This window comes from Rutidosis leptorrhynchoides, chromosome 2, assembly GCF_046630445.1.
Source record: "Rutidosis leptorrhynchoides isolate AG116_Rl617_1_P2 chromosome 2, CSIRO_AGI_Rlap_v1, whole genome shotgun sequence".
Lineage (NCBI taxonomy): Eukaryota > Viridiplantae > Streptophyta > Magnoliopsida > Asterales > Asteraceae > Rutidosis > Rutidosis leptorrhynchoides.
Window position 1 is genome coordinate 583464071 of NC_092334.1, and position 13498 is coordinate 583477568.

At 31.8% G+C, this 13498-nt stretch overlaps 1 protein-coding gene across 1 annotated transcript; it reads left to right on the top strand.

Moving 5' to 3' along the window:
• The first annotated feature begins 9468 nt into the window (after positions 1 to 9468).
• LOC139889874 (uncharacterized) lies at positions 9469 to 12653 on the top strand. The gene is made up of 5 exons (XM_071872791.1): positions 9469 to 9536; positions 10928 to 11042; positions 12079 to 12168; positions 12354 to 12452; positions 12552 to 12653. Exons 1-5 carry the CDS (start codon positions 9469 to 9471, stop codon positions 12651 to 12653), a joined length of 474 nt encoding a protein of 157 aa, XP_071728892.1.
• The last annotated feature ends 845 nt before the right edge of the window (positions 12654 to 13498 follow it).

The window sequence follows — 13498 nt, forward strand, 5'->3', positions numbered from 1 at the left end:
GCATAAATAAGCATAATAATAACTTAGCTACGAGACATTAATTTAAAAAGGTTGAATATAACTTACAATGATTAATAATAGCATAGCGTTACACGGACATAATTTCGACTTACACACTTACAACATTTGCTAACATACCCTTATTATTATTAATCTTAAATTAAAATTATAAATTATATATACATATATATATATATATCTGTGAGAGAGAGAGAGAGAGAGAGAGAGAGAGAGATTGAAAATTATGTATGAAATTCGGCCAAAACAATCGAAATTTATAGGACCTGACCCAACTTTTGGGGCCATGCGATCGCATGAGTTTTGTTCTTCCAGGCCATGCGATCACATGGCCAGCTGGATCAGGCCACATACTTTTGTTTGCTAGTTTGCCGACGGTTTTAATAAATAATATAATATATATATAATTTTAAGAATTAATTATATATTATATTATATTCATGTGCATAGTTGACTTGTAATTTTCGCTCCGTTGCGTCGCGCGTTAAGAGTTGACTCTGGTCCCGATTCCGAATTTTCGAACGTCCTTTCGTACTATTTAATATCTTGTACTTTGCGTTTTGCGGCTCGTACTCTTGTAACTTTTAGACGTTTCTCATCAATAATTTGAACCACTTTGATTGTACTTTGTACTTTTTAGCTTTTTGGTCATTTGCGTCTTCAATTCGTCGAATCTGTCTTTTGTCTTCACCTTTTATTATTTAAACAAATATCACTTGTAAATAGAACAATTGCAACTAAATACTTGTTTTTCTTGAGGGATAATGCTATGAAATATATGTTCATTTTTAGCATTATCAAACATCAACACAAAGGTTGGTGAGCTATAGTTTAAGTAACAGTAATGTAAGGTAGGCCACGAGATTTCAGTGTTTCAAAACAGTATGAAAAGTATATGTATAACCGTGGGCACTTGGTAACTAACTTAACGTAAATAACACCCCCTAAAAGTACACTTGGTGAGTGCGTAAGTTTACGAAGTATTAAACACCCGTTAAATGCTAGCGCTACTAGCCCGAGTGGGGATGTCAAACCCTATGGATCCATATCTAAGATTCGCGTTCACCGGTTCAAAGACCAATGACTAAATGTTACCGAGCTAAGGGGAAAGTTTATGCCGTTATATAACCCACACATATATAAAGTTTAAGTACTCGTTCCTTGTATGTAAAATGTAAAATGCGCATGTATTCTCAGTTCCCAAAATAGTTAAAGTAAAAAGGGATGCTATAACTCACAGTGAAAAGTAGTAAAAGTCGATACGCGGGAATAGTAAGCAATTGGTTGGTCCGGAAGGTCCTCAACCTAAGTCAAAAGTTACTAAGTCAATAAATCGTTCCCAAAGGTTTAAAAGTATGTAAATTAGGTCTTAAGTATCATCATCATTCATCATTAATCAAAAGTGTAAAGTAAGTTTCAATCAAGAATAGAGTTTGAAATAAAGGATGATTCGTTCAGTCGCCACGACCTATATACAAACTGAAATGAGGTGAGACCAGTGGCCATGGCTCTGTATATGAGTCCCCTAGAGGCTGACCAATTTTCAGAACCAAACTCATCTTCGGTTGACCGTGGTGACGGTTTAAGTGTGAGTAGGTCAGAAATTTCAGCACAACGTTAAATGGGTGTAGTGACTTTCGGATGGCCATAAATCCTAAACCGTAACTCGGATTAAGATGAGGTCTAAACGGAAAATCATCTAATCGAACTGAACTAGATGGAAATCAGATTTTCCTGTAGCCCAGGTTAATGATAAGTTCCATAAAATAGTAAGTAAGGTGTTCTGGTGGGTTCTTGGTGCTTGATGCTCATCACGGTTCTCATCCTTGATGCGTATAGCTTCAAGTGTACAACTCGTTGATGTGTTTGCATCATTTTTACCAAGTTTTGACCAGCATAACACTAGTGTAAGTCTAAGATATGTAGCACAACTCAATTAAGGGTTGTAAGTAGTTTGATGAACCAAAGTTATATCAAGATCTTAGATCCGACACATACATGAGTTCTAATAGTAATATTAAGCTACAAACTTGAAAGTAAACTAAATAAACAAGATCTTAAATTGTAGAACTTAGATCTTAAAGATCCTAGACTAGAAAGTCTAGATCTAGTGTTCTTAAGTTAGATCCTAAGTTATAGAACTTGGATCTTCGCTTTAATGAAATCATAAGTTATGAAACTTAGATTTTCAACTTATAAAATGTATATAAGCTTATAAGCTCTTGTTTACAACAAAATTAGAAGACCATAAGTTATAGAAACTTAGATCCAACATAAGTGTGTGAAGTTATAACTAGAAAGTTATAATTCCATGTTCTTGAACTTATAAAGTTAACTTTAGTTTCAAGAAATATGAGATCAAGTTTAACTAGTAGTACTTGACCAAATTAACAACATCACAACTTTAAAGTACTTACAAAAGAAAGAAATAAACTAAAGTTACAAGTATTATGTTCATGTTTGTTTCATACTTGAGAAGATTCAAATCAAAGTTTGGATCTTGAGAAAATAAACTTCAAGTCTACAAAACATGAACACAAGTATGATTATAAAGCTTATGAACTTTAAATCTTTTAATATTTTAAGTGTAGAACCATAAGTTATAAAACTTAGATCCTTGTTCTTGGTTCTTCATCAAATAAAGATGAAAGTAACAAGATTTATGAAGATACAAACTAACAAGTTTGATCTTTTAACAACAAACAACAACAAACTAATGAAATGATGATGATTATTTTCGGTTTTCTTCAAAGGAAAAAGGAAGAAAGAAAAGATATAATGCTTACAAATTTTAGAGAGAAAGTTGAGAGATGAGTGTAAGTATGTGTGTGTAAAAGTGAGGTTCAATACTAGAGTATATGTAACAAAAATTAAAAAAAAGAACTCCCTCCAAGCTCAATATGGCCAACGGATTTTAAGGCAAAAGGGGAAAGGTCAAATGCTAACTTTCAAGTGTTGGGAGGTGGTGTGAGCTCAAAATGGATTAAAGTTAAATTGCATGGGAGCTTGGTGCTAGCATGCTTGTGACAAGTCTCTTCATATCACTAATTAATCTTGTTCTTAACCTTAATGAGTCATTAGCATGATAGTGGGTTTACTAGTAGTCCATTAAGAAAAGTAGGGTGGGCTTCCAAGTCCAAATCCATTAACAATAATCCATGTGTAAGTATGTAACAAATAAATAAACAAAGCCCAAGTAATTAACTAGTTACATTAGTTAATTAAAAATGATTAATAATAATTAATCATGAACGTAAATAATATTCGAAATATTATTCATGTAAAGTACGTGTGTCACAAAGACAAGTCGGGACATGTAAAGTCAATTACGATAACAAGTAAATGTATAAAAATACATTTATTAAAGCGCAAACATTAATAATAAATATTAATAATAATAAGTTGAAAAATCCAGGGTCGTTACATCAGTATTTCCTTTTATAAAAGATTTTGTATTATTTTTTTAATTAAATTAATATATAATTATGACATTATCATTATAAAAATTAAAGGATAATTATCTTAATGATGGCATCATCATTTTAAAGCTTTATATGACTATATAAATTTGTACTGATAATGTTCTCGTGAAATAAATGTTACCTACAAATAATAAATTATGTAACAATTCACTATTGATCACCTAGCTCTCTATAACTACAAAACTAAAGTAGTTAATTAGCAGCAACTGTTGCTTTGTCAATTATAATAACACAATATCAATGTTTCTTCCGCGTTTCGAATCTTTAATTAGCAGCAACTTCATTTTGCTTGAAAACTTGTAACCAATCTTTCGCTTCTTCCGCGTTTCCATTTCAGCGCTCTATTTTAGTTTCTCCAAAGCCGAGACAGGATAATTAGTGAGCTTTATATACCCACAATGTGGAACTAATCAAAGGTCAACAGAGATATACAGAATACAGGGTTCGAACTTTGTAGATTTTAAGTCAAAAGATGTAATTTAACACCAGGTTGCCATATACTTGTAACATATTCTTTTTATCAAAAAAAAAAAAAAAATTCCAACTTGCATAAAGTATAATGTATAGGTTTTTATTATGTTAAAGGTTGTAAATCTAGTTGACTTAGGGCTCATGGTGATGTACAACCATCATCACGAGCCCAGGGTGACATTATTATTAAATTCCCTCTCTACATCGCTGCAATAATTCACTTAAATCTAACAAAACTTAAATAAATCTTATATGAAAGTTGTTTTATTGTAAAATACCAATGCCTTTTGAACCGGTTACACGATACACAAAAGTACAAGTACTTACACTTTCCTTATAGTCTTCAAGGAGCCAAATGTTGAAGAAAATGAAATGTTGAAGCACTATATGAAGCCATGATTGATATTTGATATGATTTCCTAAGCAATCGATCAGTTTCATCAACTACCTCAGTCAGAACATTATCAGCATAAACATCAAAACAACAACTCTAAATAAGTGTTATATCGTTTATTTCTTGATTTATTAGGGTTTTCTTTTGATTTTCTTTACTTATTACCAAATTACTTTCACGCCTCTATTTTTTTGCATAATAATGATTAAATAAAAAATGGGTAAATTTAAGGGAATTAGTGGGGAAAATGGTAGCTTAACTCTTACGCTGAATTATAAACGGTCATATATCTATCTATCCATATCTATAAATAAGAAGATCGATCACACACACATTGAACGGACTAACAGAGCCTCAACCCTAATAAGAAGATCGTTGATTTTTTTCTTTATTAGGGTTCTTTCTTTGATTCTGTTACAAGTTCCATCACGCTCTCGTACTTCTTCTTTTATCTAATCGATTGATATCATAAATCCTCCACGACACCGCCTTCATCCTTTTAATCACCGTCTCTGTACGTTTATTAGGGTTTTCTTTTGATTCTCTTAAATTATTACCAAATTACTGTTTCTATTTCTTCTACACTGTTAAAATTCTTAAAAACTAGGGTTTATGTTTTGTATTTGTCGAAATTAGGTTTTTTAATCGATACTGTTTTATTTCTTGATTTATTAAATTTTTCATTACAACTGGGGCAAAAACTAAAAAAAAAACTTTCTTTTTTAGTGTAATTTTTTTTAATCCAGCTGGGGCGGATGCCCCGCCCTGTCTACACAAAGCTCATCCCTTGGGTCTCATATTTTTATTTTCTTTTTCATTATTATTATTATTATTATTATTATTATTATTATTATTATTATTATTATTATTATTATATTTTTTTGTTAGTTAGTATATTATTTACATAGATATTTATGTTGTTTTTCTTTATTTTTTCAAGTTTAGGGTTTAAATGTTATTTCATAAAAGTCTAGGGAGAAAAGGTGTAAGTTGGTTTCTTTTATCGTTATCTCCAACAAGATCTGGACCTCATTCTCAGTTCGTTTCATTTCATCTTCAAACATATTATTCATCATCTATCTAAAAATCACTATAATTAAAATTAAAATACACTCAAAAATGAAATTCGAAATAGAAAACAGAAATAGCCAATCAGAAGCTAGCAACCGATCACCACGCTCATGTGATGCAGCCATCACGCCTCGCAAATTTTCAATGCATCACGCTGCGTTGCGGCGCCGTTCAGGCGTGACGGTTGCAAAAATGGGGTGATCGCGCTGCGTTATTAATGGTCTAACAGCATCATTTCTGTATCTAACCTGCAGGGCGTGATCACTGAGTAGAAAGCGTTGTCTGTACCATTACCAGTACGTGAACCCACACATAAATCTCTTTAAAAAAAACCAGGTCCTATGATTTTTTGCCAAATTGACACTTGAGCAGGAAATAACGAATTAATTCCGCTACTGCACAAAACTTCTTTCAACCTTATTTCAGTATTCAAACAATCATATATGAACAACAACAAGCTATGACCAAAAATAATCCTTTTTAACATTTAATTATACATCCAATTATTAATATTAATAATAAATAAAAAGAACCACATGACTAATCCGCAACAGCTTAAACAAACTCTAATTATACACAAATATGCATACGGACATACATATATATAAAACATGTGTAACTACTTATATCCTACTATCCTAGGGTTTAGAAGGGAGTTGAGAAAGGGGACATTTGATAAGAGTTCTGATATCGACTGGACTTTGCATCCATTTTCAAAGGCCATTTTGTATTATTTTTTTTCATGGAAGGGAGAAAGATCACGCGTTGAAGGATTTTTTTTTCTATTTTTTTTTTTTTTTACAAAAGAACGAAAACCATAAACTAACATCCCTTCATCGAATGATGAAGGAGACAAACAATGGTACACTGTCACGACTAGGATCGAGAACAGAAAAACAAACCTAACAAACGAGCTCTCGCTAACTACAACCGATCCTAGCCAACAAAACAACAAATTCACACATAAACCAAACAACTATAAACAACAAAGAGAACATGAAGCACCAACACACAAAACTAGCAACAACAACAAACAAAAAACTTACAAAGAACCACCTAACAGGCTAACACTACTTACTCTTCTCGATTGCGCAATTGCCTTTCTGATTCTTGAAAATCGATTTAACTACCACACCATCAACTTTAAGACGATTGACACTTTTACACAAATGATTGACATACGAGTAGGAAAAAACATTTGACGTGCCATTACCAATACGTTTACCCGGTTGAAGGGTGGGTTATGGGCTTCAAACTTACAGCTTTAAATTTGTGAGGTCTCATTTATTTTCATTTAAATATATTTTTGTTTTATGAATGATTAAATTATAAACTATAAATACTAGTGTAAATAATTTTAAAAAAATACATAATAATTCATAAAAATTACATAAATTATAATTCTTAAAAATAAAAATTCCATAGTTAAATTCTTAAACATAGAATTACATAAATGAAAAGTCTTGTCAATTAAAAATACATAAACTAAAAACCATTCATGGTTCGAAATGTTGGCGGAAGGTGTTAGATATGCTAGGCGAGATCATATCTTAGTCGATTGTGCACATATATGTCTTGTATTTCTCGTGCAATTGTATCCCGGTCTCGCCCCCTGTCTGTAATATGCCTGATCCTGTTTTCGGGCTCTAGAATCATATTGTGCAATACAATACAACTGTACATATGTCTTTTAATTTTGTTGAAGTTAAAAGATCTCGTCGGAGTTTTTTAACATTGAAAATCTACCATGAATCACGCTGAATGTACGCTCAAATATCTTTCCTTACACTTTCATGAAAACGTTTTAAATTTTCTACACGGCTCTTCAGTTGGAGCATTGGACTCTTTGACCAACATAGTTTAATATGGGGGTAATACCCTCTCTCGTAGTAAAGGTTGCAAAATTCGCTATTCGAGGATTAATCGGTCAGGAATTTCAAAAGAGTAATCGAAAATTCGAGGATTAATTGGGGATTAATCGAATTGTACTTTATACATTTAAATGTTAAATTAAAAAAAAAATATATTTGTAAATATAGAAGAGTACTATAAACATAAGCACAAATTTTAACAATATTGTCTAAAATTATTCATTTTGTTCATAAAATCTAAAGTTATAGTTTAAATCCATGTTAAAATGTTGACCAATTTTTACTTTGATAGACTTTGATTACCAAATTTGAGAGGAATTGAAGAGCATAAATTATCTGTGTAAAAAATGTTGAATATATGAAGGTGTATATAAAAAAATAATATTGAATTTAATTTTTTTTGTTTGTAATAGAGGGGCAATAGTCAGATACATATCACCAATCATTGAGTGCCACATCAACAAAATCAAAAGCAATAGTCGTTGCTCTTGTGTTACGCTTCCCAAAACTGAAAAACAACGCCTTGTTCAGCACATGTTGGGCGTGGGTTATGTGCGACGTCTGATACTTGGATCTAATGGCATTAGATCATTCCTAATACCACACTTTCAGCGCCAGTGGGATCCTACGTGACCACAAGCAACGCCTCGAATGAGGCCTAAGACCATTTGTATCGGTATGAAATAATGGCGTCACATGGCCGACGTGGAGCCCAAGAGACGCCGGAACCAGCGTAACAAGGCGGCACAAGGTGGCGTTTGGGCGGCGTCAGTCGGAAAGAAACGAAGCAAGTAACAGCCTTTTGTTACACGTGGCGAGAAATTGAAGAGCAAGTAACAGCCTTTTGTTACACGTGGCGAGAAATTGAAGCTCATCTAGAGGTAGATCCATGGCGAATTGAACGATTGAGTATGGATTTATGAATGAATGTAAGTATATGTATGTATATGTATATGCGAGTGTATGTATGTATAGATTTGATTTGGGTGAAATGAGTAAACAGGTGAAATGAGTAAACAAACAGGTAGGTGGGTTTTCTGGATAAGAGAAATTATTTTTATTATATTTATACTCCATTTATTTTATTTATATTTTTGTATTACTCCATAAATTATTAAATGCTGTTTTATTTAATTTTTTTTTTTTTTGCATATTAATTACACAAGTAAAAATAAAACAAATGAAAAAAAAATAATAAATAAATGTCACATCAGCATTCCACTAAAAGTAACACCAAAAAAGAAACACCACCACTACTCCACTCAAAAAAGAAACACGTCCTACTCATCTAAAAAGTGTAAAAAGGAAAGTGACACGACAAGAAATGCCTTCTACCAATACAAGTGGTCTAATGAGGCATGAGTTTTTCACGTGGGTTGTCTTCATGTTGGAATCCCACACTAAAACTCACGGGTGTGGGTTGAATTTATTAATTTTATTTTATTTAAAAAATATTATTTTTATCAAAGGTTTACTACTTTATCAATTACTCCGTATATTTTAACATATTATCACAATACTCTTAACCCACATCAAAAACTCATACCACCATTACTCCATATAAAAAAAACTCACATTGCCAAGTTAGCAAAAAAAAAAAAAAAAAAAAAAAAAAAAAAAAAAAACTCACACCACCAACCCATATTCCTCTCCATTACAAATGCTCTTAGAATGGTACCTTTGCAAAGGTGATATTTTCACGTTTCTTTTTGATTCATCCACTACAATTTCACGTTTTTTTTCCAGTATTATCCTTCAATAAATTTTGATAAAAAAAAATATGTAATACATCATTTATGAACAATATATAAATTTTAACTGGATAATTAAAAAAAAATTTGGTAATATCAATCCTCTTACTAAATTCCATCCCAAATTTCAAGAGGGGTACGGGGTACCCACTGTAACTAATTTTTTTTTTTTTTATAAGCAACAATTTATACATGAATACCCAAGTCCTAAACGAACCCAACCAACCAAATTACCCACTGTAACTAATACCCACTCCCCAAGTCCTAAACGAACCCAACCAACCAACCAAATTACACTTCGATTGGTTTCTTACATCGAGTTCCGACCAACATATTTTAAACAACATTCAGATTCAGAAACAAAACAAAACACAAACACAAAGACATTACATTTATATTTGTATTCCAGCATGGGTTTTTTTTCCTTCCTCGGAAGGCTTCTTTTTGCCTCTCTCTTCATCCTTTCTGCTTGGCAAATGTACGTCTGTCTGTCTCTTTTTAGATATAAATCGCAATATCATAAACAATGTATCAATTTACACATCCCTAGATCTACAATTACCCTGATTTGATTTATGTACTATCATATCATATATCATATATCATATATCATATATCATATATAATAGTAATAGTAATAATATAGTAATAGTAATATAATATGATTAGGTTTTTATAATGATATCGTTTTGTCCCCTTTTTTTTTGTTATTTTTCTGATTTGTGTAATTAGAGCCACTGTTGTAAAAAAACCCGATTACTCGCCGATTAATCCCCGATTACTCATTTTAAAGACGAATCCGTTCCGATTTTTCAAAATCCGTTTAATTAATCGGTCAACGTCGATTGACGGATCAAAGTCGAATTTGGTTTCAAAGTCGGTCAAAGTCAAAGTTGGTCTACATTTCAACATGAATTTAAACTAGAACTTTAGTATTTTTATACAAAATGAACAATTTTAGACAATTACGTTAAAGTTTATGTTTATGGTTTTTTTCTATATTTACACATAATTTTTGAAATAAAATATTTAAATGTAGAAGGTACAATCCGATTAATCTCCGATTTATCTCCGAATTGCCGATTAATCTTTCCAAAGTCCCGACCGATTAATCCACGAATAACGAATTTTGCAACCTTGATTAGAGCCATGAAAGGGGCGATCCAGGTATAACAATTACTCATCGGACCTAGCTATAAAATAAAAGCTAATATCCTTACAAATCCTAATTTTGTTGTAACTGTGTGTTGATTTTGCTTACTTTTTTTTTTTTTTTTATATGTCTTGATTTTGGTTACTGTATCATTTTATTTTAATTTTTTTTTTAACAGCGACAAACAATATATTAAAACAAAAACTCCCTGCAAGTAAAGGTCTTTTGTGAGCGTATCTACGACACATTACCAAAATTTACGCAAATTATACCTTCTTTTGCACAAGCACATGATTTTATATGCTTTCAATATTTACATGCAACTTCTTTTGCTTCAGAATGAGTAAAATGAATGAAATGTACTACGTTCCTTGTAACTGGAAACTTTTTTCTTTTTTTCCTTTTTTAAAGGAAAGTTGTCGGCATCATCCTGTAACTGGAATTTTTTTATTTATTTATCTAAAGTTCTCTTCTGTGCCAATTAGTTGATGACTTAGCATTATAAAACGTTGATTAACTTTTATTATAGTCCATTATTTCTTCGATATGTTGTTGACAAATTAGTGTTGAAAAGTTTGTTTGTTAAAACTTCCATTGTCTTATTGAGATTAAGATATATTTTAGAACTACAGAAAAACTTAATGTTTGGTCTGAAGTTTGTAAGTCAAGTTTTAAATAGTTATATTAGCTTTTTATATGTACTTGTTATTGATCAGGTTCAATGATTTTGGTGATAATGGGGGCCCTGCTGCTAAGGAACTAGCTCCAAAGATTTCTCATATTCAGAGATATTTAGTTTCCAAGATTGGAGATGGAGTGCCAAAAATTGATGTGAGAACAAAATTATGTTTATACAAGTATTATTATAATATAGTGCTAAATATGACTTATATTATCATAATACATGAAAGTTTGAATAAAGTCCAACTATGGGAGATTTGAAGTTTTAGCCTGTTTGACCTGCTTGACTTTTTTGGCATGTTTTGTATTTATATGGGAAGTTATCGAGTTTGAGCCACTTGGTCCTTTAACGATAATCTAACCCAAATGGACCCATTTTCAAGTAAATGGGTTGAAGGTGCCAATGCCACCTTAAACATAAACCAGCCATTGTACTTGACTCGTGTAGCTAACAAAAGTGCGAACTGCAAAAAGAATGTTTCAGTTAGTTAGGATGGGCCATCTTTGATAAAACCTATGAAATATCAATGCAAGAATGACTGTTGTATGTGGCACTTATTGTCTAAATTACTACAGTAATTTTTTGGAATGTTCAGCGTTTCTTCTATTTTCACAAGGAATATTAGTTTTTAGTTAGTACATAAAACACGAATTATGATGGTTTTAAAAATCTATGATGTAAGGGTATTCATCGGTTCTGTTTCCGGTTTCCTAGTTTATTTGGTTCGGTTTATTCAGTTTTGAAACTTTTGGAAATAAAAACGAAAACCAAAACTGAATTCAATTTTATAACCGAAACCCGAAAACCGATTTCAATTTCGGTTCAGTTTCAGTTAAAACTGAAAACCCAAAAAATCATAATTTTAACCAAAATAATCGTATCAAATTGTTTTTAAATTCCACTTTTGATTTAAAAATCGTTTTTCTTCAATATATATCATTAATCATTAATTTTTAATACTTTTAGTTGAATTCGGTTTTCGGTTAAACCGAATTCAAAAAAGTAAAATCGAAAACCGAATTCAAATTAGGTTTGGTTTTTTTCCTGGTTTTCATTCGGTTTGGTTTTCAGGTTATTCGGTTTGAAACCAAATATTGAGCACCCATCCTCTGATTTTATTATTTGTATTTTTTTTCCACATTTTGAGCTTCTCTAATTTCAAGATTATATTGAATATTGATACAGGTTAAGCATGTTGTATTGGCTTCTATGGCTCTTAAAGGTCTTGGTGGGATACTATTTATATTTGGTAGCATCACTGGTGCCTATTTGCTGGTAACTTTATCCTTCCATTTTTTTTATCATTTTTATTTAGTAATATAAGTTGGCTAAAAGAAAATTATTTGAGTATTATAATTTTTCTTCTCCAAAGTTGCTAATAAAATACAACCTACAATAATTTGTGCGATTAAAATCAATAGATACATATTTTGATCAGATAATTGGTAACTCATTTGCAGATGTATAACCTTATACTTATGACAACGTTGCTACATGACTTCTACAACTATGAAACTGACGATCCAAGGTTCCACACATATCTTCCAGATTTCGTGCAGGTTGTATTGTATACACGTGCTATTAAGGTTTACTTAACCCAAGATTGTACTGTATGTTTTTTTTTCTTCATACTTTAACCTGATGTGACATTGTTACAGAGCCTTGCACTGCTTGGCGCACTTTTGTTTTTCATTGGAATGAAAAATGTGCTTCCAAGGAAAGTTATCAAGAAGAAGCCTTTAAAAAGTAAGATAACTTAGATTCGTTGATGAATTGATTTAATTGGCCAATGACAGTTAGTTCTCTAGAATGTGGTTCGAAGGTTCCGATTCTAGAACGGTTTTGATTTAGTGGTTTTCGTTGTAATTCTCATTTGTTCGACGCACTTCATTCTTATATATCACAACTCTTAATTAGAAAGATATTCTTTTGATGGCAGTTGTGTTCTTTTACTTTAGTATTCTATAAAATCAAATGTAGTTTTTGTTATTGTTGTTCATGGTTTTACTTGATATGAACAATATTGGGTAGCGTATTGCTTCGGCTTGCATCATGTCAAATCTTTAGTTATTTCGAAACTCATCAACACTTCGATAAGAGCCATGGGATATGAACAAGAACTTAGACTCGAACAAGGCTTTATTTTTGTTCGAAAGTCAAGTTATGAGTGTGATGATTTGATATAATGTTAATGATCTGTAATATAAAAAATGAAACATAGAAGAGGTTAATTGGATATCTTTATCAATCAAGTAGCATTAGTTAATGAACTGACATTAGCATGTGTTTGACGTTTGTCAAACACTTAAAAAAATGATAAAGCTACAACTCTAAGACCATTTGCAATGCAGCGTTACCAGGAGGTGATGAGCTCGACGGCGCCTCCATCGCGCCCCTGTGCGGCGTGATGGAGGGATCTTGGACCTGGCGCGATGGCTGGATCACAGATGGTGATGGAGGTGATGATCGATTTTGATTGGCTGGTTGCAAGAAAAAGCTACAAGGTATCCGTTGCCTCGCAGCAAATGTGTCCGTTGCCCATAAATTTTATAAATAATACAATTTACCCACCTCTATAAATAATCATCTCATTTCTCACAACACT

Excerpts from the sequence above, each read along its gene's own strand:
- LOC139889874 (XM_071872791.1), top strand. The coding sequence starts at position 9,469 with ATGGGTTTTTTTTCCTTCCTCGGAAGGCTTCTTTTTGCCTCTCTCTTC. Across the intron at positions 9,537-10,927 it reads ATCCTTTCTGCTTGGCAAAT|GTTCAATGATTTTGGTGATA; the intron begins GTACGTCTGTCT and ends GTTATTGATCAG. Across the intron at positions 11,043-12,078 it reads ATGGAGTGCCAAAAATTGAT|GTTAAGCATGTTGTATTGGC; the intron begins GTGAGAACAAAA and ends ATATTGATACAG.